The sequence below is a fragment of the Ahaetulla prasina genome, chromosome 2 (genome assembly GCF_028640845.1).
Source record: "Ahaetulla prasina isolate Xishuangbanna chromosome 2, ASM2864084v1, whole genome shotgun sequence".
Lineage (NCBI taxonomy): Eukaryota > Metazoa > Chordata > Lepidosauria > Squamata > Colubridae > Ahaetulla > Ahaetulla prasina.
In genome coordinates, this window is record NC_080540.1 from 180,288,758 (window position 1) to 180,311,689 (window position 22,932).

General features: G+C 38.6%; 2 protein-coding genes across 10 annotated transcripts in view; one reads left to right on the forward strand and one right to left on the reverse strand.

Annotated features, from left to right (window-relative positions):
- RFX1 (regulatory factor X1) overlaps nucleotides 1–698 on the reverse strand; it is a 59,131-nt gene extending 58,433 nt beyond the window's left edge. For all 6 annotated transcript variants that reach the window (XM_058165632.1, XM_058165631.1, XM_058165629.1 and 3 more), the window contains exon 1: nucleotides 483–698. The gene's annotated coding sequence lies outside the window, so the exon portion shown is untranslated. The remainder of the gene's footprint in view (nucleotides 1–482) is intronic.
- Nucleotides 699–16,591: 15,893 nt separating this feature from the next.
- RLN3 (relaxin 3) lies at nucleotides 16,592–20,847 on the forward strand. Of its 4 annotated transcripts, none has more exons than XM_058170444.1 (3): nucleotides 17,134–17,606; nucleotides 19,709–19,795; nucleotides 20,340–20,847. In XM_058170444.1, exons 1-3 carry the CDS (start codon nucleotides 17,447–17,449, stop codon nucleotides 20,540–20,542), a joined length of 450 nt encoding a protein of 149 aa, XP_058026427.1. In that variant the 5' UTR covers nucleotides 17,134–17,446; the 3' UTR covers nucleotides 20,543–20,847. The 4 variants fall into 4 exon arrangements, 3 of the variants coding, with proteins under 3 accessions (XP_058026427.1, XP_058026429.1, XP_058026428.1); XM_058170446.1 differs by having other exon boundaries at nucleotides 19,754–19,795; XR_009153589.1 differs by lacking the exons at nucleotides 17,134–17,606; nucleotides 19,709–19,795 and adding an exon at nucleotides 16,592–16,711 and having other exon boundaries at nucleotides 20,342–20,479.
- The last annotated feature ends 2,085 nt before the right edge of the window (nucleotides 20,848–22,932 follow it).

The following is a 22,932-nucleotide window of genomic DNA, read 5'->3' on the forward strand; positions in this document are numbered from 1 at the left end:
ACGACCAGGATTTCTATAAAACCCTTTATTTTTTTTTAGTTCATTCTCATAAGAGGCACTCCTTCGGGTTATTAGCGCTACTACGCAACTTCACCAAGAAAAGCTCATGCTCGTGACGTCACCGCGACTTTATGACGCTGTTTGAAGTCAACCATTCTCTCCTTTTCCTCTCGCCTAAGCGATCGTCCGCACCCGCCTCTCTCCAAGTGTCATTGGCCGCCCTAAGCGTATCCACCCACTCCTATTGGCCCTCTCTCCCACCAATCACCGAGGAGAGTCAACGCTCCTCCTTTCAGGGCCTGGGCCCTTTCCCGTCAAGCCCTGTTTGGTGTGGCCGCGGTAGGGCCCAACGCCGGGTGGGGGGGAAATACCTCACTTGTCCGCCTCACTTTTTCCGACTACTTCGGAGAAGGAAAAAGAATAATCATAGGCTTCGCCATTTTTTTACGGAAAAAAGAAAGGGGAACCGGACTCGAACCCACCTGGACTGTCCCGGCCCCGCGAGGCCTCTTCCCCTGAGGGGGGGGCGGGGACGTTGTCGCGACTATCGTGCTCTCTCTCGTTTTTGGCGGGAATCGCGCAGAGGCAGGGAGGGTGGGCGGTTGTTGTTGTTGTTGCCGGGCTTCCTGGTCGCCACGACTACGGTGGCTATGGCGCCCTCCGTGTTCCCTCACCGGGGCAACTGTTGCTACCCACTTCGGTGCGGGGAGGGGGGAATGGGTGGTGCCTGAAGTCGATTGGACGGTGGGTAGGATTTATTGGGTGTTCGACTGTCAATCATGTCCTAGCATTTCCTTCTTTCTGTTAATTCTAAGCCTCGCCTCCTTCCGGAAACTTTATTCTTCTATTGGCAAATCTGGTCATCCCAACTACGGATTTGATTAGGAACCTGTCATTCTAGCAGAGAGGTGTTTCCTGAAGACATCAGGAACGAATTAGGAGCTGTGGCAGTTTCCTACTGGCTCGGTAGCTTTCAATATACTGGGGAAGGCGTTCTAAATCGGCGTTAAACTCCGTAAACGCATGCGTAATTCCTTGCCTTCTGGGAAATGCAGTTTAGATGCAGCCGAAGGCCTGATCCGACTGTTTTAGAAACAAGCGAATGAAGTGTAACGGTCGTCATTAATGGCACTTTGTATCCCTTAAATCGTTACATTGGACATGATCTGTGGATAAGCACCAAGCGGTGTTCTGTTTCTAAGTTGGGCGATCAAACTCGTGGCCTATGCAGACCGCACCAACAGAGCAGGAGAGGGAGAGGGAGAGCAGATGGTCCTCGATGTATGACCACTGCAGCCCAAAATTTATGTTGCTAAGTGAGAAATTTGTTAAGTGAATTTTGCCCCATTTTATTGCTTTTCTTGACACTTTGTTAACAATCACTGCAGCTGTTGAATTAGGAAAACGGTTGTTAAGTGAATCTGGTTTTCCCATTGACTGCTTGTCTGAAGGTCGCAAAAGGGGATTGCATGACCCCAGGATGCTGCAACCATCTTAAATGTGAGTTGGTTGTCAAGCATCTGAATATAAATCCCATGACCATCCACTAAATGAACTGTTGTAAGTCGAGAACTACCTGTAATGCTGGTTGCTGGCATTGCTCTCTGACTGGCACTTACAAAGCAGAGGTTTCTGATTCTAAGGATACTTTTGAGCAATTACCGATGGTGACTGATAACCTTATTTTCCTTTGACTTTTGCGCCAAATGTGAAATTTTAGTAGCCTCATTTGTATACACCAATTTATTTTTATTTTTTTATTTATTTTATTTTGTCACAACAGTATATATAAGCATTGACATGTAACAACTATATAATATATAAGCATATATATGAGCATAAGTATGTAATAACTATATTAATTAGATATAATGAAAGGGAATAATAGGACACGAACGGTAGTGCTCTTATGCACGCCCCTTACAGACCTTACAGACCTCTTAGGAACAGCCAACTACATTTTAGCCAATGGGAATCCAGCCTGTGTGATTAATTCAGGGTATTGTGCAACCCAAGAAAACTGGGCTGAATCAATCTTAGTTCTGTCAACTATGTATAATTGTGATGCAAATGTTTTTTTTATTTTGTGGCCAATAGATGGCAGCAAAGGGCCATTTGCTAACCTTTTGCTGTGGTTTTGCAGCCCAGATCTCCTAATGCTGTTAAAATTAAGGACATTGTGAATTATCTGGAAGCCTGTTGTCTTTCCTACACCGTTTGAATTTCAGACCGTCGATGGGGCTGACAAGCCAAAGAAAAGTGAAAATATGTAAAATTTAAATTATAAATCATCACAATTTACAAGACTGTAGAATAACATAGAATAATAGAGTTGGAAGGGATCTCAGAGGTCTTCTAGTCCAACCGTTGCTCGAGCAGGAGACCATATATCAGTTTAGACAAATGGTTATCCAGTCTTTTTTTTTTTAATCTTCAGTGATAAAAGTACCCACAATTTCTTAAGGCAAGCTATTCCATTGGTTAATTGCTCTCACCGTTAGGAAATTTCTAGATTGCTTCTCTCCTTGGTTAGTTTCCAACCATTGTTTTTGTCTTGCCTTTTGGTGGTCTGGAAAATAGCTTGACCCCCATTGTCTTTGTAGGAGCCCCTCAAATATTGGATGCTATCATGCTATTATGTCCGTCCCAGGGGTGAAATCTAAAATTTTTCCCTACCGGTTCTGTGGGCATGGCTTATTGGTGGGCGTGGCTTGGTGGTCAGATGACTGGGTGGGCGTGGCCAATAACAATAAATAATAAAAATAATTAACAAAGTATAAAAAAACAATAAGAGGTACCAAAAACCAACTTTCACACTTTACACACACACAACACAACACAACACAACTGACTCACACACAGTGTAAAAGCAGCTGCACGTCACACTTCACACAGCCACAAAAAGCTCAAAAACCAACTTTCACACTTTACACACACACACACACACACACACACACACACACACAAAATGCCACATACAGCTTTCTGAGATTTTGTGTGTTTGTGTAGTTAGAGTGAAACACTACAGAAACACACCAAATCTCAGAAAGCTGCACAAATATTTTATTATTTTATTTTATTTTATTTTATTGTGGACTTCAAATACCAGAGTTCCTCAGCCAGCAAAGCCAGCCAGTTGATCACCGAGGAAATAGATTAGCTAAGGGATTGATTCTGTCTGGCTGAAACTGAAACTGCTTTTGGGCTGGAAAGAGAGCCATGCTGATTACCTGATTACCATGTAATCAGGTAAGTGCCTTAGAATCTCTACTCTTACTTGTAGAAAACATGTTTTCTACAAGTAAGAGTACAAGTAAGATTCTGCTGATGAGGAACTCAGGTGAGATTGCCAGCGGAGACTTTAATTTTTTTTTTTTAAGTTTAAAGTCTCTGCCGATCTCAGCTGAGGGGCGGGATCCTCAAAGGCTTTTTTTTTACTTTTAAAGGCCTGTTTCGGCTGAAGCAAAACCGGCTTTTAAAAGTAAAAAAAACCCTCTGCAGATGGTGCGGCTCAGCAGAGGCAGGGGGGCGGGGCCAGGGATTTTTGCTACCGGTCCTCCAAACCAGCAGCCGCCATCGCTACCGGATCGTGTGATCCGGTCCGATCCGGGAGCATTTCACCCCTGGTCCGTCCCCCAGTCCTTTACATTAGACTAGACATACCCAAATCCTGTAACCATTCATATGTTTTAGCCTCCAGTCCCTTAACCATTCTTGTTGCTCTTATCTGCACTCTTTCTAGAATCTCAACATCTTTTTTGTATTGTGGTGACCAGAACTGGATGCAATATTCCAAGTGTGATCTTACTAAGGCTTTGTAAAGCGGTACTAGAACTTCATGTGATCTTGATTCTATCCCTCTATTAACACAGCCTAGGATTGCATTGGCTTTTTTGGCTGCTGCTACATATTGTTGGCTCATATTTAGGTGATTGTCCACTAGGACTCCAATTTCCCTCTTTCAGTTACTGGCATTAAGCCAGATTTCCCCTAGTTTATACCTATACAGTTTGTTTTTCTTACCAAAGTGTCATTACTTACTGTTTGTTCAATGAGAAAGGAATATTAACAATTTTCATATTTGAAAGCAAACATTATAAAGTGTTTCTGGAGGCGAGTATACAGACAGATTTGTCACAATCTGAAAATCTGTCTTAAAAGAAGAATTGAAAGCAATGAAGAGAAATATTAAATAATTTAGATTCCTGCATCGTATTTGCTTTTTGAAAAAAGGCTCGTAGCCTATGGAAACTAAGCCAAAGCTATTGCAACTGAATGTATATTTTCTTTGTCAGCTTGTCCTTCCTGTCCCTTCAGTGTCTTTCCTTTATGTCATGTTTTTCTTCTAGGTGATCTATTCTAGCTGACATACAAATATGGTAGTTCCTTTTTAATAGAAGACTGAAAGAAAGTTAACTTTAAAATATAGATATGCTTTATTTCCTCAAAGTGTTTTTTAGATTTTTAGTCACCCAAGTAACATTTCAGTACTTGATCACAATATACTGAGAGATTTTCACCTGAAAACTTTGGATTCCAAGAACATCTATTTATTTATTTAGCATATGGCAAAAATGTTAAAAAGCATTTAATATTACAAGTGACTGGTATCATATTCTAATCAGTCAATCTTTATTATGGTTACAGACCAGAATAAAAATTAAACTTATACAATAAAACAGGAGAGAACAGGACATAGTAATGCATTTGATGGTAAGATCTTCAGTGGATCACCAGGATCTGTATAGTAAAACCTACCGTAGCTACATTCAAAGAAATTGTATCTTACCAATCCCATAATAGTAGTTGTATATAAAAAGGATAAGAATTTTCAGGATATTTTGTCAGGTAAGGTATTATAAATGAGTCTTTGAGACCATACAGCGGGTGCAATACTGCAGGGCACGAGCTGTGATTTCAGTGCCCCCCCTGTCCACCGAGAGACAGTCTTAACTTGTGGGATTTTTTTTATATTGGCTCTCCAAAACTGCTGTGGGCAAAGCACTATAATAAGCTAGAGTTAATTTAGAGACAGTTATATGATAATTTGCTGGTTTGTGAAGGAAGGCTATCTGCTCAAGAAAACATTATTGGGTAAAGCAGTCAGATCCTGTTAGATTTCCTGATCATTAATACGTTATAGCCCATCGATAGAAGCTCCTCCTTGGAGAGACTGACATGTTGGAGTTTTAATGAAATAGTCCTAATCTATGTTGGTTTATAGTTATCCTCCCTAAGAGAGAACTGATGGGGAAGAACAGTAATTTCAGTCAGTGTGTTATAATGGAAATCCATTCATCTGTTTCAATCTTGAACAAGTTTGCCTTCCACTTACAACTGCATTCGGAATGCAGGGGGCTACCTGCAATATGACCTCTAGAAATTTGGACTTGAACCTTTTTGAGAGGAGTAAAAAGAGAAACAAGGTTCTAGCTAGGCACCAAAGAGTAATTGTACACAATCTGTGCTGAAAATAGCTTCAGTGCTGCTGGAATATACTGCACTTCTCTGGTGGAATTGGATTGTGGCCACTGTACATTTTTAGCATTTTTAATAGTTTCCCCCCCTATTATTTTATTGAAAAGAAAGTTAAAATACAAAACCCCCAAAACGGGGGGAGGGACCTATGAAAAAAACAGACATTAAAAAAGTGCATTGAAATGAAAAAAAAATGTTATTCCCCCAATTGAATACTGATTAATATATTACTACAATATTGGTTCCTATCCCTTGTGAAACAGCCCCTCGTCCAAATTTTTAAACTAGTAAATCTATTTGCAAATTATTATTGCCTTCTATATAGATATTAATAACAAAATACAGGAAGAACAATAATAAAAAAGCCCTCTTAACCAACTGTTACAATCCACCTGTAAAAAATTTACCACAGCATTTTACCTATCCCAAATCATTCCAAAAGTTAAACGTAATTCATCCTGGATCAAATATCTACATTTCTTTCTTATCAATTGTTATCTAATCAAATGTAATATATTCAGGCTCCACAAGTGTGTCTTATCTTCCCAACAAAGTCCATACAGAAGTGACTTCCAGTTAGGTGTAATAAATACATTCTCCAATCTCAATCCTCGTAGGAAAGAAAAAATGTCACTTTCCCATTCAGTCAGGCTTCTATTATTATAAAGAAATGAACTTCAGAGAGACACCTAAGATTGGGTCAGTTAGTTCTCTGACTGTGGAGTCCATATCTCTTTGGTCTGAAACTTTCATATCGGAGTCCTTTCGTGAACCTAAGTTATCCAAAACTACGGTAAATGCCTCTGCATATTTTCCATGGGCATTATCATCTCACCAAAAAATATTTAAAAAATTTCAACTAACAGTTGCATGTTACAAAATCTTTTCTTAGATTTCAGTCTAGGTTGCTTGTCTGTAATCTGATACTTTATTATTCTGTGAATCATGGTCAGAGAACAAAGAACACTGAAGCAGAAGGAAACAAGAAAGATATTTCCTGGATATTTCGAACCAAGATTTAAAAAAATCAAAAGAAATAAACTCTAAATATTTTGCAAATACAAATATATAAAAATTATGTAGTGAGAGTCCATTAATAATGTAAATCAAATGAAAGCACTTCACCATCCAAAAACATGGAAACAACCATGCTTCCTTATGGTTATTCAAAACAACAACGTATATTTATATTTATTTGTCAAGCATATATAAGATAACAGGTAAAAGTATAAACATAATTTGAATACATGAAAAGAGTAAGTAAAAAGGAATATTAGGACAGGGACGGTAGGCACGCTGGTCCACTTATGCTTGCCTCTTACAGACCTCTTAGGAATGGGGTGAGGTCAGCAGTAGATCAAAAAAAAAAAGTAGATCATAAATCAAAGGGAAGGAAAAAGAAAAAGAGATTCCAGCAGGAGGTTGAAACAAATCATCATTCAATCAGCCGGTCAACTTTTAAAGACAAAAAGCAGGGTAAAGCAATAAATTCAAAAAGTGAAAGTTAAAACCCAGGCTTGCTTAGGAAATGAAATGTTGATAGGAAGATGGATTTAACTAGTGACTCTGACTGCTCTGCACTTGGTGTAATTATGAAAAATCATGCCCAAATATTTGAAGATTTTAACATGTTCAATATTTCAACCATTTATCCTCCAGGCATGCTGTTTAGGTCTCTGCAAAAATCAGGATTTGGGTTTTGCTGTGATTGGTTTCGAAAACTTCCTCTGAGTCAGGGGTCTCCAACCTTGGCAACTTTAAGACTGGTGGACTTCAACTCCCAGAGTTCCTCAGCCAGTAAAGCTGGGTGAGGAATTCTGAGAGTTGAAGTCCACCAGTCTTAAAGTTGCCAAGGTTGGAGACCCCTGCTCCGAACAATAGCCGGTCAAGGCATTCAGGGCTCATTTGAATCCAATTTATTGTGACAAGTAGTATGCAGTCTGCATATAGCAGGGTGGCAATATGCCTGTTTGCTAATTTTGGAAGGTGGTGATCTAATTGGTTCATTTTGACCACAAGTGAGTTTATATATAAATTAAACAGTAGAGCAGCTAGAATACATCCCTGCCTCATTCCTCTGTAAAATTGAATCTTCTTGATATGTGGCCTTGCATATTGCAGCAGACTTTGACTCTAGAGTTTTTATATAGTTTATGCATGAGCAAAAGTTTAATCTGGAAATTAGATCAAACACAGACCTGAAATTAACAAATGTACAGTGTAGAGCCTGCTTTAGATGAATCAAATCAAATCAAACCTTTATTGTCAATGCACAACATGTGTACAATGAGATTGAATGAGCCTCTCTTGGTGCAGCCCCGCCCTGAAACACAGACTACATCTCAATAACTCGAAAAGAAAATGTATATTTTTCAGCCAGATGTATATCTTTTGGCCAAGACATATTCATAGATAGAGTATCCAGACCTGAAGCCTGCTTGCTCATCATTTAATATATGCTCTGAATCAATCCAATCAACTAGTTTTTTAGCTTGCTTATTATGCTTAACAAGCTATTAGGCTGTAATTTGCAGGCAAGTGTCATGAGCACATCATTAGGACACAATATTAGCTCAGCCCCAATCCTCAGGAATCTGCAGTTGGTCAATAAAAATAAATAGAGAAACAAGAATAGGGATCCTCCAATCTATATTGTTTCATAATATTTCAATTCTTGACTGGCATACAACAGATCAAAATAATTATTCAAAAATGAAGCAGTACAGAAGGTTTGTCATACCATAACTCTTGAGGGCTCCAGGTTAGCTCACCATCTGGTAGAAAAACAACATTTTGAAACCTTTTATTTTTTTAACAGAATCAGGGAAGGAGTAGACATTTGTCAGGATGTATGGTGTTTTAGAGGCAGGAGCACTGATAGAAAAGGCATACCTCCCATTAGATGGCATTATTATATTGAAAGAACCTGGAGCATGCAAATTCTGTCAGATTAAACAGCATGGGCAGATGCTATAGGAGATAAACAAATTGCCATAGGATTTGCTATGTATTAGAGTTTAAGAAAGAAGGGAATTGATAGTGTGATGGTGTGAAATGGATTATGTTTTATGTTATATTTTAGATTATGTTTGTTAGTTACTATACCCTGTATTCTGTTCTGGGAAGTCTTGGGGGGGAGGGGGGAAATGGGGGGAGGAAGGGGGAAGATTATAAATTGATTGATTGCCATTGTACAGGAATAATGGTAGAATTAAATAAGTTGGAATGGTGTAAAGTCAGGGCTGCTTGGTAACCACTCCGGAAGGGAAAGGGTAAGGAAAGAGGAGTAAAGAAGGAAGACAGTAGGTAGGCAGGTAGGCAGGTAGGTAGGAGAGAAGGGAGGGGGAAGAAAGGATAGGAGGAGGAGAAGGAGGGGAAGATAGAGGGTTAGAAAGGATGGAAGTGAGAAGTGGGAAGGAGGAGGGGAAGGAGGAAAGTGAGGAGGAGGTGGGGAAAGTAGAAGAAGGATGAGAAGGGTAGAAAGGATTAAGGAAGAGAGTGGCGACCGAGCAAGCCTGATTGAGCATAATTTGAGTATAGGATCGATTGTTGGATAAGTGATAGTACTGTAACACTGGTCAAATTGTGGGAATAATTATGGAAAATAAAAAACTTTTTTAATATATTAAAAAAAACAAATTGCCATAAATAGCCAGGCCTTATGGTAACTAGTATGTTGAATTGTACCTGAAAGCCTAGCTGTTAGATGGGCACACTGAGCCATGCTGTGTTCTGAACCACCTGCAGCTTCTGAGTGGTCTTCAAGGGGAATCTTATGTAAAACACATTACAATAGTCTACATATTGTATGGGGTTTTAGTTTCTATATATTCTAAATTTTTAGGCAAATTATAATAAGTTTTTTAATCTTGTATTTTATATAATATTGTCTTGTCTGTTTTTATTTGCCTGTACACCGCCCTGAGTCCTTCGGGAGAAGGGCGGTATAAAAATCAAATAAATAAATAAATAAATAAATAAATATAACTGGATTTTTGCTAGTAATCTAGTAGTCCTAGCTGAACCTGATCTGGAAGTTTCACCACACAAAAGTCAATTCCTAGTTTTCATAAAAGTCCAATTTAAATTTAAAAAAAAACCCAAGTTATTGTTCAGCTCCATAATGAAGCCAGAAAGAAACCCCAAAGAGAGAAAGGTGTCTATTGGGAAATCCAAAGAATTGACTGAATCGATTCAAATAAAAAAAGGAACAAGACAAGGTTGCCCGCTGTCACTATTGCTGTTTGTGTTAACATTGGAAGTATTGTTGGAAGAAATATCCATCTGGGTTCAGTTCCAAGTGGGGACAAAGACACTGGAAACATGGAGGCTGCTTGGAAAGATGGTTTAATGGTGACCAGGATCACATGGCTTGAGATCCTGAACAGAAAAGGGGCCGAGATCCTGTGTGCTCCCTGGCTTTATGCTTTTTCTGAGCTTTGACCTTTCTGGGGCACAGGAAGAGTATCCTGATTGGCTGTCAGACTCCCAGGGGGTGGGCGTCTTAGCTAACATTGTAGGTTGTCCCTCAAGCTTGCCTGAGTCTTGCTGGCTGATGTAATCTTCCCAGGTGCCATGTGGTGAGATGGGTAGAGGCTAATCCTATCATGTCCTGAGGACCATGTCTTAATCCCATCACCCTGGAGCTGAAGGTCTTCTGTGTTGTAGATAAGATGTCTTTTGTCTTTCTGGGGCTATTAACAAAGGTGGGGGCCGCTTTCCAAGAGCATGTTTCTCCTTTTCTCATCCAGGAAGGTATAATATTCTGCTTTTTAAAATATTTCCTAGAATATTTCATTCTTCTAGGAGGGGGTGGGTGCTAAATTCCTACAGTATTAAATAGAAGTATTAGAGAGGAAACAGAAATAAAAGGTATGAAAATTAAACAGGAAGAATATAAATTACAAGCATTTGCTGGTGATTTGGTGTTTATTATTGAGGATCCATTAGAATCTATAATTAGTTTGATAGATAAAATAGGAGAATTTGAAAAGTAGCAGGTTTGAAAATAAATAAAGATAAAACGAAGATCTTAACAAAAAATATGTCAACGAAGGAAAAAAATTGAATTGGCAGAACGATCACAGATGCAAATCACAAATAAAATTAAATACTTGGGGATATATTTGACTGCAAGATGTAGCAAACAGCAGATTGTGTCAGACTTGGCAAAATAGGAGAATTTGCAGTTATCATTGATTGGAAGAATATCAATGATTAAGATGAATATGCTACCTAGAATTTTGTATCTGTTCCACACAATTCCAGTTAGATTGGATATAAAGGATATTTTGAGAAATTAAATAAAATAATGTTGAAATATATCTGGCAAGGTAAAAAAGCGAGGATAAAACTAAAATTATTGCAAGATGTGAGAACAAAAGGGGGTTTTGGGCTACCCAACTGGGAATTATACTACCAAGCTGCAAATTTAATGTGGATCAAGAAGTGGATAATTTTAAGGAATAATAGAATACTGACCTTGGAAGGCCACGACTTGCTATTGGGATGGCATGCTTTCCTATAGTATGGGCAAGCTAAAATGCAGGGGTATTTTAGAAGGCATTTTGTAAGAGAGGCTTTGTTATTAAACTGGGAGAGGATTAAGAAAAGTCATTTTTTTAAAAATTCCAATCTGGGTATCACCTATCGAGGCATTCTCATATTCAATAACATTTAGAAAAGAACAAATTGTTAGATACAAGGAATTGTTGAATGAAAAGGGTGAATTAAAAACTATGCAAGAACTAGAAACAGAAGGCATAAAAATGAATTGGTTTTCTTATTTGCAAATACACTCCAGATATGATAAAGATTCCAAAACAGAAGGCTTCTATAACTATTTGACTAGTTTTGATAAGATTTTAACAGGTATGATGACAATTTAATTATGAAATTGTATCGATATTTATTAGAGGTTAAATTAGAAGAAGAACAGGTAAAAGAAATGATGATTGCCTGGGGGAAGAATTTTGGACATGGGATAGATCTAGAGACATGGCAGAAATTATGGATGTATAATTATAAAATGACAATGTCTACAGTATATAAGAAGAATTTGTATTCTTCTTTGTATATGTTTTACAGGTGGCATCTACCCCCGAAAAGAATTGCCAGAATGTTCAAGGATAAATCTGAAAATGTTGGAAGTGCCATCAGATACCTGGATCATACTACCATATGTGGTGGACATGCGTTGAAGCCAAAAGATACTGGACTAAAATACACACATGGTTGGAGAAAATGATTAAAAAACATATAGACTTTAAGCCAGAAGTTTTTCTGTTGGGGATTCTATTTGAAGCATATAGTAGAGAATTGAAATATTTGTTGGGGGTTTTTTTGTGTAAAGTTTTTTATTTTTAAAACACATTAAAACAAAAGACAAAACATACAACATTTATATAGATATCACTGTTTATCAGCTATTCAAGACAGTCCTTTCCTATTATTTACACATATCTTAGTTTTATCTTACTCTACTTTTGTTTATCTACCGTTCCTATTTTCTAACCATTTGCTCCAGACCTTATAACATTCCATGTCCTCTTTCTCTTTAATTTCTTTTGTAAGTTTGTCCATCTCTGCACATTCTAATATTTTTTTAATTAGTTCTTCCTCTGTTGGTGGATTTTCATTCTTCCAATTTTGGGCATAGGCTATATGTGCTGCTGTTAATATATGGAGTATTAAATATTGCGTATCGTTTGTATAATTTTTTTTGTTGGAATCCGTAATAAAAATTGTTCTGGCTCTCCTTTTAAGAGAATTGAAATATTTGATGGTGAATGTTATAACAGCAGCTAGGATTGTGTTTGCTAAAAATTGGAAAAATGAGAAATTACTTCGCAAGATGAGATTATTAGGAATGTGCAGAAATGAGTAAATTGACATTTGAAATCAGAGAACAAGAAGATAAGCAATACTATAAGATATGGGATTTATTTTACCAATGGTTAGAAGGAAGGATATGCTAGAAAAGATTTGAGAAAGGTTGCTATCAAGAGAAATAACTGAATTAAATTAACATAACATAACATAACATAACATAACATAACATAACATCAGAGTTGGAAGGGACCTTGGAGGCCTTCTAGTCCAACCCCCTGCCCAGGCAGGAAACCCTACACCATCTCAGTCAGATGGTTATCCAACATTTTCTTAAAAAATTCCAGTGTTGGAGCATTCACAACTTCTGAAGGCAAGTCGTTCCACTTATTAATTGTTCTAACTGTCAGGAAATTTCTCCTTAGTTCTAAGTTGCTTCTTTCTTTGATCAGTTTCCACCCATTGCTTCTTGTTCTACCCTCAGGTGCTTTGGAGAACAGCCCGACTCCCTCTTCTTTGTGGCAGCCCCTGAGATATTGGAACACAGCTATCATGTCTCCCCTAGTCCTTCTTTTTGTTAAACTAGACATACCCAGTTCCTGCAACCGTTCTTCATACGTTTTATCCTCCAGTCCCCTAATCATCTTTGTTGCACTTCTCTGCACTCTTTCTAGAGTCTCAACATCTTTTTTACATCGTGGCGACCAAAACTGAATGTAATATTCCAAGTGTGGCCTTACCAAGGCATTATAAAGTAGTACTAACACTTCACGTGATCTTGATTCTATCCCTCTGTTTATGCAGCCCAGAACTGTGTTGGCTTTTTTAACAGCTGCTGCACACTGCTGGCTCATATCTAAATGGTTATCCACTAGGACTCCAAGATCCCTCTCACAGGTACTACTATTGAGCAAGGTACCACATATACGGTACTGGTGCATTTTGTTTTTTTGGCCTAAATGTAGAACCTTACTTTTTTCACTGTTGAATTTCATTTTGTTAGATAGCGCCCAATGTTCAAGTCTGTCAAGATCTTTCTGTAACTTGAGCCTATCTTCTGGAGTGTTGGCTATTCCTGCCAGCTTGGTGTCATCTGCAAATTTGATGAGTTCCCCATCTATCCCCTCGTCCAAGTCATTGATGAAGATGTTGAAGAGTACTGGGCCTAAAACAGAGCCTTGGGGTACTCCACTGCATACTTCCTTCCATGTGGATGTAGTTCCGTTGAGGACTACACGTTGAGTGCGGTTGGTCAGCCAGTTACGAATCCATCTGGTGGTGGTGCTGTCTAACCCACATTTTTCTACTTTATCTAGTAGTAGGTTATGGTCTACTTTATCAAATGCTTTACTGAAGTCCAAGTAAATTATATCAACAGCATTCCTCTGGTCTACTAATTTTGTCATTTTGTCAAAGAATGCGATAAGATTAGTCTGGCATGATCTGTTTTTGACAAACCCATGTTGGCTTTTGGTTATTACTTTGTTTGCTTCTAGGTGTTCGGTGATTCGATGCTTGATTATCTTTTCCAGAATCTTCCCCGGTATTGAGGTCAGACTGATAGGTCTGTAGTTTCCGGGATCTGTTTTTTTTCCTTTTTTCAAGATGGGAACTACATCAGCTCTTTTCCAGTCCTCTGGCAGCTCCCCTGTGCTCCAGGATCTTTGAAAGATATAGTTCAGTGGTTCTGAGATCACGTCTGCCAGTTCCTTCAGAACCTTGGGGTGTAATCCATCCGGTCCTGGTGATTTGAACTCGTCTAGGGTAGACAGGTGTTCACTTACCATTTTCTTCCCTATTTTAACTTGTGTTTCTAATCTGTTTTTTGTAGTGCTGTTTTTGATAGGTTGGATTGTTTTTTCCTTTTGTGTAAAGACAGATGCAAAATATGAGTTAAGTAGATCTGCTTTCTCCCTGTTGCTTGTCATCTTCTTGCCACTTTCTCCCAGCAATGGGCCAATTGTTTCCTTGACTTTTTTCTTGTTTTTAACATGTTGGAAGAAGCTTTTTTTGTTATTTTTTACTTTTGTCGCTAGCCTTTGTTCATTGTGAGCCTTAGCTTTCCTCACTTCATCTTTACAGGCTCGGGCTATTTGCTGATATTCTGCCTTAGTTATTTGCCACTCTTTCCACTTTTTATATTTGTCCTTTTTGTCTTTCAATTTGTCAGATAGTTCTTTATGCATCCATGCTGGTTTCTTTTGAGATCTACTATTTTTCTTCTTCATTGGTATTGTGTTAGACTGTGCTTTTATAATCTCACTTTTCAAAATTTCCCAAGCTTCTTGATTTTGATTGATTAGGATGATGGAATGAATAATGTTATTAGATAAAATACTAATTTGGGGAAATTAACACGAAATGAGAACATGAAACGTTATAGCCACTGGTTAATCAAAAACTGATTGAGTAAGAGATTTGGATAGATATTAGATGGAAGTAATGTAAGATTAGATGAATGAAAGATATGTTTATTTTGAAATTGTACAAGAGATGTGTAACCATCCCACCAGCACACTGTAACTGGATTGAAGATGTTTTTATGTTTGTTTGTTGTAAAAAATAAAAAAAAACTTTTTATAAAAAAAATAAAAAAGATCCTATTTCCCATAAACTTTCAACAAGGGCATAGAGGCCATATCCCTCTGACTTCACTGCCTTGCCCTGATATTAAGAAGGGTCTATATCTGTCATTTGTCTGAAATGTTATTTTTATCATGCAGCAGAGAGCAAGCTAGTTACTCAGCACTTGGGCCAAAGCTTATCTGTGATGGCATTTGCTATGGCGTACGCATGGAAGAGGCTGCGGCAGTCTTCTTATCACAAAATAAGGAAAACTGTCTGCTATCTCTAGCAGGCTGAAAGGACAGAATTTGGAGAGATAAGCAAAGTTCAGTGCTGTTCCTGCTGCCAACATAAGGTGGAATATATTTGCATAAAGACATTTCGTGAAGAATTATACCAAGCCTCGGACTTGGTAAAGAGAATTATTTTAAATAGATGGAAAGAAATCTATACTTCTGATGTTAAGGAATGGATTTTTTTTCTAATTCAGCCTAAAACCATCTGCCAGGCAATAGCTCTTCTGCAGTTCCCATTTTTTTACAATTGGACAAGCAGCATTGAAGAATTTCAGGTATAGTGTCCCAGGATCATCATAGTAAGGCAGAGAACTGAATAAGCTGCATTTTTACTCACTCTCTTGGTCATGGAAGTCTGTTGGGCCAATGTGAGGAACAGAAAAGTTGTCACTGACTATCAACTTCGAAAAAAATCTGAACAAAAGGAACAATTCAAGTAGTCTTCCATCCCATCTTCCCCTTAGAAACTTACTGCATGTTGACATTTTCTACCTTATGAGCTAAAATAATTTGCCTGAATTCAGTGCTGGTAAAAAGAGAGAGATCTAGCCCCAGGGCTGGGATTTCTGATGTTTCTTAAAGACTCAAAACTCTTCTATCTACCATATACATGAGATCCATGAGGAAGGTCATTCAATAGCGTGGTGTCAGGTATCTGTCTAATATAATATCATCAGATTGTACATCTTGACCCATGGTTGACCAAGTGATGCTATTGATGTGCTCTTTCACTGCCTGGAAACAGGGTCTGAAAAAAAGGAAATGTTGAGGCTCAAACCTAACAATACCGAATAGTTTGGGATCTATAGATCAGCTGTTGATGTGCTCTTTCACTGCCTGGAAACAGGGTCTGAAAAAAAGGAAATGTTGAGGCTCAAACCTAACAATACCGAATAGTTTGGGATTTATAGATCAGCTGTGTTGGAGATCCGCCATCTTTAATTGTGATGTGGTTGCACTTCCCCAGACCGAACTGTGATATAAGCTGAACTCGCAACTCTTGCAGAAAGAGCAAGCAGCAGCCATTTTCCTAGATCTATTTCATGTACTCTTTTTTTGGATCAGGAGAACTTGCTCAGAGTTATTGATGCCTTAGACAATGTCCTCAATGTCCTCTGCGTGAAGCTTCTGTTGAAGATCATTGTCTAAAATACAGCCATAAGACCAGTTATGAGTGCACTTCAGTATGCCCAGGTGACACCTCTGCTCCATGTGCTACACTGTTTACTAGTGAACTTTTGCATGCAATTCAGGGTGTTGATTGTCAACTATAAAGCCTGGTTCTTTAATGAACAACTTCCTCCTATTATCTCTATCCTTCCTATATAAGATCAAAGGACAGTATGCTTCAGGTCCCAGTGACTAAAAAGCTACATCTTGTGAAACACCAGTCTCATGTCCAGTCCAGCCCCCTGGAATACCATCCCCACCCAGAGATAGTTGATATAACTCCACCTTTGTTTTAAAATCAAAAAAAGTAGCTGTTCAAAGAGGCCAGAGATTAAGACAATTTCTGACTGAGACTAATGGATGATTGGTAGTTGGTAAGTATTCATCCCATAACTTATTTGATTTTATATTGTATTTTAATGTTTAATTATGTACAATGTCTTAAGTCTTCTGATTTAATGTCCTGATAAATCAAATAAACAACACAAATACAAGGGGAAAGTTGCTCTGGAGCACCACTGTTGAGGATAGATCTGAGGTTAGACAGAAGTATGTAGTACAACAGGAACTGTCTCTATCCTAGTGCATTGCAGGCAATTCGGGTATAATTCCCAGCTACTCCTGACAAATGCCCAAGCTGATCAGGGTAAACTAGGAGATGTAATAAGAGTGAGAACCCTACTTGTCTGCCCTCCTTCTTCTGGGGCATAAAAATCTTCTAAATGCATAAATAAGCGTGGGGTGTCTTAGGGAGTTGTTCTGCCTATGTTCCTCTCCCACTCGTTATCAGCATTTGCATGTCTTGCTGTGCATTTTCTCTGTACCTACATGTCTGTTCCTGCCAGGAAAGACCAGGTAAGCGGTGAACACAATTCCATATCTGCCCAGCTGATAACAAGGAAAAGGTTATCTCTGATTAGTGTACATCTCCAAGTTCTCCTCCACCAAGAAAGGTCTCTATCCCCTCCTGCTGTTAATTGGGGAGATAGCCGGAAAGATGCTTATATCCACCTGAAGATATAAAAGGGACTCAGCTACACTGAGAAGCTGGCAAAAGGCAGTTGTGCTGTCACAGGAAACCCAATTCCCATCTTGCAGAGCTCTCAGCCATGCCCAAGTTTCTCCTGGCTCTGGTGCTTGGAGTGTTGCTCTCAGAGAAATGGCTGGTGAGTGAAGCCAGGACACCCACCTATGGTGTCAAGCTGTGTGGCAGGGAGTTCATCCGTGCTGTCATCTTCACTTGTGGAGGATCCCGCTGGCGACGAGCAGGTGAGCAAAGGGGGTGTTGGCAAACTTTTGAGGTAGAGTCTAGTTAAGGTAAAGCTCTACCTTATGTGATATCCTCCAAACAGAATAGGACTGTGATTCCAATTATGCAGGACTATGTTAGCTGGGAATTACGGTTCCTAAAATTCCCAGCTAACATAGTCCAGCATAATGGGGATTGTGAGTTAGCACCTTCCAACACCCAGATACTTTTCAGAACATGGGTGCTTTACCAAGGCCTAATCTTTATTTGGAAAATTGTATTTTCTATTTTTTTGACAAACAAAAATCAAATAAATCACCACTTCATAAGATCTAAATATTAGACAAGATTGATAAACTGCTTCATCTAATAAATACCATCTTGCCAGACTTTAAGAAGATTCCCAATATATGATACAAACTGGCCAATCTTTTTATGTAAAGAAAAGGTGATGTTACGTTTGAGGAGAGTTAAAAAGACAGTTGTTCTCTAGGTTTCGGTTCCCAGCGTGTAGGAAGCCAGATGTTAAAAAATACAAAAAGAAAGCCACAAAGTGTATAGCAATAGTACTTAGACTTATACACTGCCCCATAGTGCTTTATAGCACTCTCTGGGCAGTTTACAATGTCAGGATATTGCCCCCAACAATTTGGGTCCTCATTTTACCACGGATGGAAGGATGAGTCAACCTCGAGCCCATTAGGATCAAACCCAGGCTGTGGACTGAGTTTGCCTGCAATACTGCTTTCCCACATTTAGTGAAATTGCAGGATTCAGCAGACTCTAAGGTCAATCTACAAGCCTCACACTGGGGAAACCACTTTCATGTGCAAGGTATCTATCATGCCAGGTAAATATTTGAGAACTGTAAGAAGAAAGCCATGAAGAGAAGAGCAGCTTTTCATTCACAAACTGCTGCTTTAAAAAGAATTATAGAAAGATGGAAATAATGCTCTGACCATGGTGGAATTGGGAGGAGGTGACAAATGGTCTGGCGTGAGAACTAACCAAAATTATGTTATTATTGTTGTTATAAGCATGGCCATTAGCTCAAGATTTCTATGTGGTTCACTACTGTGCCATACATTTGAAGCTGTCCTTGCATTGCTTCCTGTGTGAGTTTGTATGCTGCTGGTTAGTGGAAACTTGCAAGAGCATATAATGCCTGTTAATTACAGAACAGGAAAGAAGCTACTGCACCAAGGCAGAACCATGCAATTTCTAGCCCTTTGCTCCATTACCTTTGGCTCAGCTTCTTTCATTCCTAGCCTTTAGGGTATTTCCAACAAAGGGTAGCTGTGAGAAGACACATTCAGGGATGCTGCCCTGCCATTCACCAACAAACTTGATTAACTTTCATTACTCAGTTTGTGCAAGTTGGGTTAAATTCCTTGCTACATGAGATTTGTCACCCATACCCTCCCAAGAATGCTACATTGGATTTAAAAGTAGGTATAATCTGTCCAGTTGGAATCCTATATTTTTATAGGATTCCAACTGGACAGATTATACCTACTTTTAAATCCAATGTAGCGTTCTACATCTATATCCTAATGGACAACTTACTAATGGACAATGGCTAGTAGAAGGGATTCCTGTAGAAAACAAGAGTCTTTTCTGCTCTACCAAGAGATGCTATAAACCAAATGTGGGACCTTTTCGGTGCAAAACTTGGATACCGTTTGAGGAACAGATCTTATCTGGTATCGAAAAGAGCGTATATGTCAAGAGAAATGCAGGAATCAAGGCACATTAAAGTAGCATCCCTTCTTCAGCTATAGATACCATAATCCTTTCTTAAGCTTTAGCCCATTTCTTCTCACTCTTTCCTGTCTCTCTATTCAAAGCAGAAGCTGCACCTATGAAAGTGATTGCGGTGGGAGGAAGAGGATATAATTACAAAGCTGTAGACAAGGGACAGGTTAAACATCCCTGTCTGGGAAACTAAATTGCAAGCATTTCCTTCTAATGTCACCCCACTTTCAATATGCTTTTGGTTGCCCAAAGAGATCCGATGGCAATTAAATTGACACATGGCATTTCCCATCAATGTTCTGAGGCCCAATCCTGCAGTTTATACTAACCAATGATCATCTTCACTTCCATTGACTTTGATATGTAGAAAATGCTGCTATCCAACCATTGCTCACCTTCTTCCCTTCTTCAGAAAAGATGCTCGAAATATTGAGACTCAAGCTCTGTTTGAAAAAGATAAATCTCAATGGTTACATCTGAGTATCTGTTAATCTTAGAATTTGCTCAGCCTTTTGCTTCAGGGTTATTTCAGATATTTTGTTTATTTACAAAACATTGATATTGCCAATGAAGTTAATAACAATTCACCAAGACAGCCTACAAAGCATTTGTTTTCCGAAGATGTTTTGAAAAATGTAGGATTTGCTACTTCTGTAGAGCAGGGGTCTCCAACTTGGTCCCTTTAAGACTTGTGGACTTCAACTCCCAGAGTCCCTCAGCCAGCAAAGCATGACTCAACGCAAAGGTGCAAATGCAAAGCAAAGCTGGCTGAGGAACTTTGGGAGTTGAAGTCCACAAGTCTTAAAGGGACCAAGGTTGGAGACCTCTGCTGTAGAGTATGTTAAATGTGGGGGTTGCCTAACTACTTATTCAGCTTCATCTAATGCTTATTACTTTAAGATATTCTGATTCAATTGACTTCCTAGCACAGAGTCCACTTACTCAGCCCAATATGTTGCCTCTGATCTCCCTACTTTCCAGTGTTATCTTCTCATTGTAGGAAATCTTAGTGCTCTCCTTGGGGGAGATCCTGCAGAAGCATTTGATGCAACATCATTATCCAATGAATGGAATCCAGTCCATTCCTCCCAACAGGATCCCTCTGACAATTATGGGAGTTGGCAAGGTCGGCAGAGCTATGCCCTCTCCAAAGAGCCCTGGCCTTTGGATCGCGGAGCCCGAGATGTTATGGAAAGCCTGAGCAATGCCTGTTGCAAGTGGGGCTGCAGCAAGCGTGAGATCAGTTCTTTATGTTAGGTGGCGGTTTTCATTTACCGCATGTGTTCCTTGATTAAAAAAATAAAATAAAACAAGGAAGTATACAATAGAATTTGTGAGCTTGAAGATTTATTAACCAGCATGCATGCAAATGCAACATGAGTTCATCCATGAAACATCCATGCCTTTCTTCAAAGTAGACACTGATTGTCAAAGAGGCCTATGGATCCCACTTACATGGTTATACTTACTTTTAAAGTGCTCTGCAGGTCTCACATGAAAGTCTTGTTTTCCTAGGAAAGCCTATTTCCATGAATTGTAATCTCATCAATGAGCCTCAGTCACAACCAGAACAGATAAGTTGCATTTCTAGGCTCCTGTTCCACTCAGTTGAAATTAGTAGAGCTGGATCTCTTGACATGGCTGGACACCAAGGAAGGTTCGGGGCACAAGCAGAGAATGTCTGGTGGAAAAATATAATGCAATGGCTTTCTGAGTGTTGGTGAAGGTCACAAATGTTCTCTCACGTTTGATAATTTACAAATGAACTCATGATGAGATGGGCAGCAAACAAATTCAATTATCAACCCATTTTTATTACGGTCACAGACCAGCATTAAATTTAATAAATAAATTAATTCTTAAGTTGGTATTTGAGTTGGTATCACAACCAACAGCTTTCAGGGTGGTGGCGCTTCCATGGGTTATTCATTTGATTTCTTAGAGAGGAACTAAGTCTGCTGCTCTGAGATAAAGCAAAGCTGAAAAGAAAAAAATGAAATGAAACAAATTAATGAGATGCACTATGTTGACTCAGAACAGTTTGGTTTAATGGGGACACTCAACATAGATTTGTTTTATTTTGATGGCGTCAGTAATTCTCAAATTATAAACACTACAAGATGTTTGCACATTTTCAAGCAGCTGGACAAGTTTATCATCATGGAAACATCCTAAAAATATTGAGAAGAGCTGGAAAAGCTTAAGGAAAAGCCAGTGACATTTCTCAGAGTGGTTGTGTGCAATTTTACCTGGAAAAATCTGCCATAATACCAAACTTTGAGAAAATGTAAATCATATTAATATTGTATTTTCTTCTGCTACTGGGCTAATAAAGGAAGACCGACTGGTGGGGTATATTGAATTGTATATGCCAGTTTTCCCACTAATCTACACATGTGAGACTACAACTCATGCTATTCTTAGACAGAATTATAAGAGAGTGGTGGTCCAATAGATCAAAAGGATGCACACATTGTGGAAAGAAAATGGCCAATTGCTAGAGAGAGCTTCAGATTTCCCCTGTATACATTTTTGTGCATTTGTGGAACTCCAGATGGGCACAAACCTGCAACTCTATTTGAATTCTGCAGATGGAAAAAAAAAAGTATTTATTACTAATTTTCAGCAGTTGCAAAGCAACAGTAAATGTAAAATATAGCTAGGTAGCTAAAAGTGTAGGTATCCTTCTTGTGCCAAACACATTTCCATTCCTAATCTTTGCCTTACACCCCAGGCTCTACTATGCTTTGGCAGTCATGTATTATCTACATGTGGTATGAGCCCCTGATTGTGACAATCTGATATTAAATATACTCAATAAACTTATAAATTTATATTGTTTATATCTGCAAAACCTCACATTCTATACATAGCAATCCCTCCTCCATTTTGCCCCTAACTTTAATATTTAAATTGCACAAACCCCTGCAAAACAAAAGCTCGCCAAGCCTTTTCACTTACTTGGGTGTTAACAGATGGTATAAAATAGTAGGATCAATTGGCTTCCAGGTGACATACATTCTGTTTTGCTTGAGTTTTTTTCTTCTGTGATGTTTTTTAAAAGCTCAGGGATTCCTTGGTGGTTTTCTCCCAAAATAATTTAACACAAAACGTTTTTGAGAACAGCCAGTCTTAGAAACTGCCTCTAAACTGGCCAAAGACATTTGCTAACCATACAGTCACCCATACTGTATAAATGGATAAAGTGGATAAATGCAAGTACCAGACCTTAACTCTGTTTTTAAATAGTACCTGAGAAGAGTACTTAAGAAGAATAAGAAAATGGCGTTTCTATCTAAAAGGGCGTGAAAGCGAAAGTTAAGGAAGTTCTCATTAACAAGGCTAGCGCTGTTAGTTCTGTTTAAACTTGTTGGAATTTACACTTACATGAAGATTTTATAAGGAGTGAAATAAGATATTCTTTAAAAAAAAAAGATTACAGACTTACTGAAAATGTTGCAAAGTATAAAATTAAACTGAGAAATGGATCTTAAAGATACAAAGTTTAATGTTAAGGACGGAGGAATCTCGTCATTTGAAATACATAAGCTACAGGAAGATATGAAAAAAATTTTAAAGGGACTTTTAAAG

Excerpts from the sequence above, each read along its gene's own strand:
- RLN3 (XM_058170444.1), top strand. The coding sequence starts at position 17,447 with ATGCCCAAGTTTCTCCTGGCTCTGGTGCTTGGAGTGTTGCTCTCAGAG. Across the intron at positions 17,607-19,708 it reads ATCCCGCTGGCGACGAGCAG|AAAATGCTGCTATCCAACCA; the intron begins GTGAGCAAAGGG and ends TTTGATATGTAG. Across the intron at positions 19,796-20,339 it reads ACTCAAGCTCTGTTTGAAAA|AGGAAATCTTAGTGCTCTCC; the intron begins AGATAAATCTCA and ends TCTTCTCATTGT.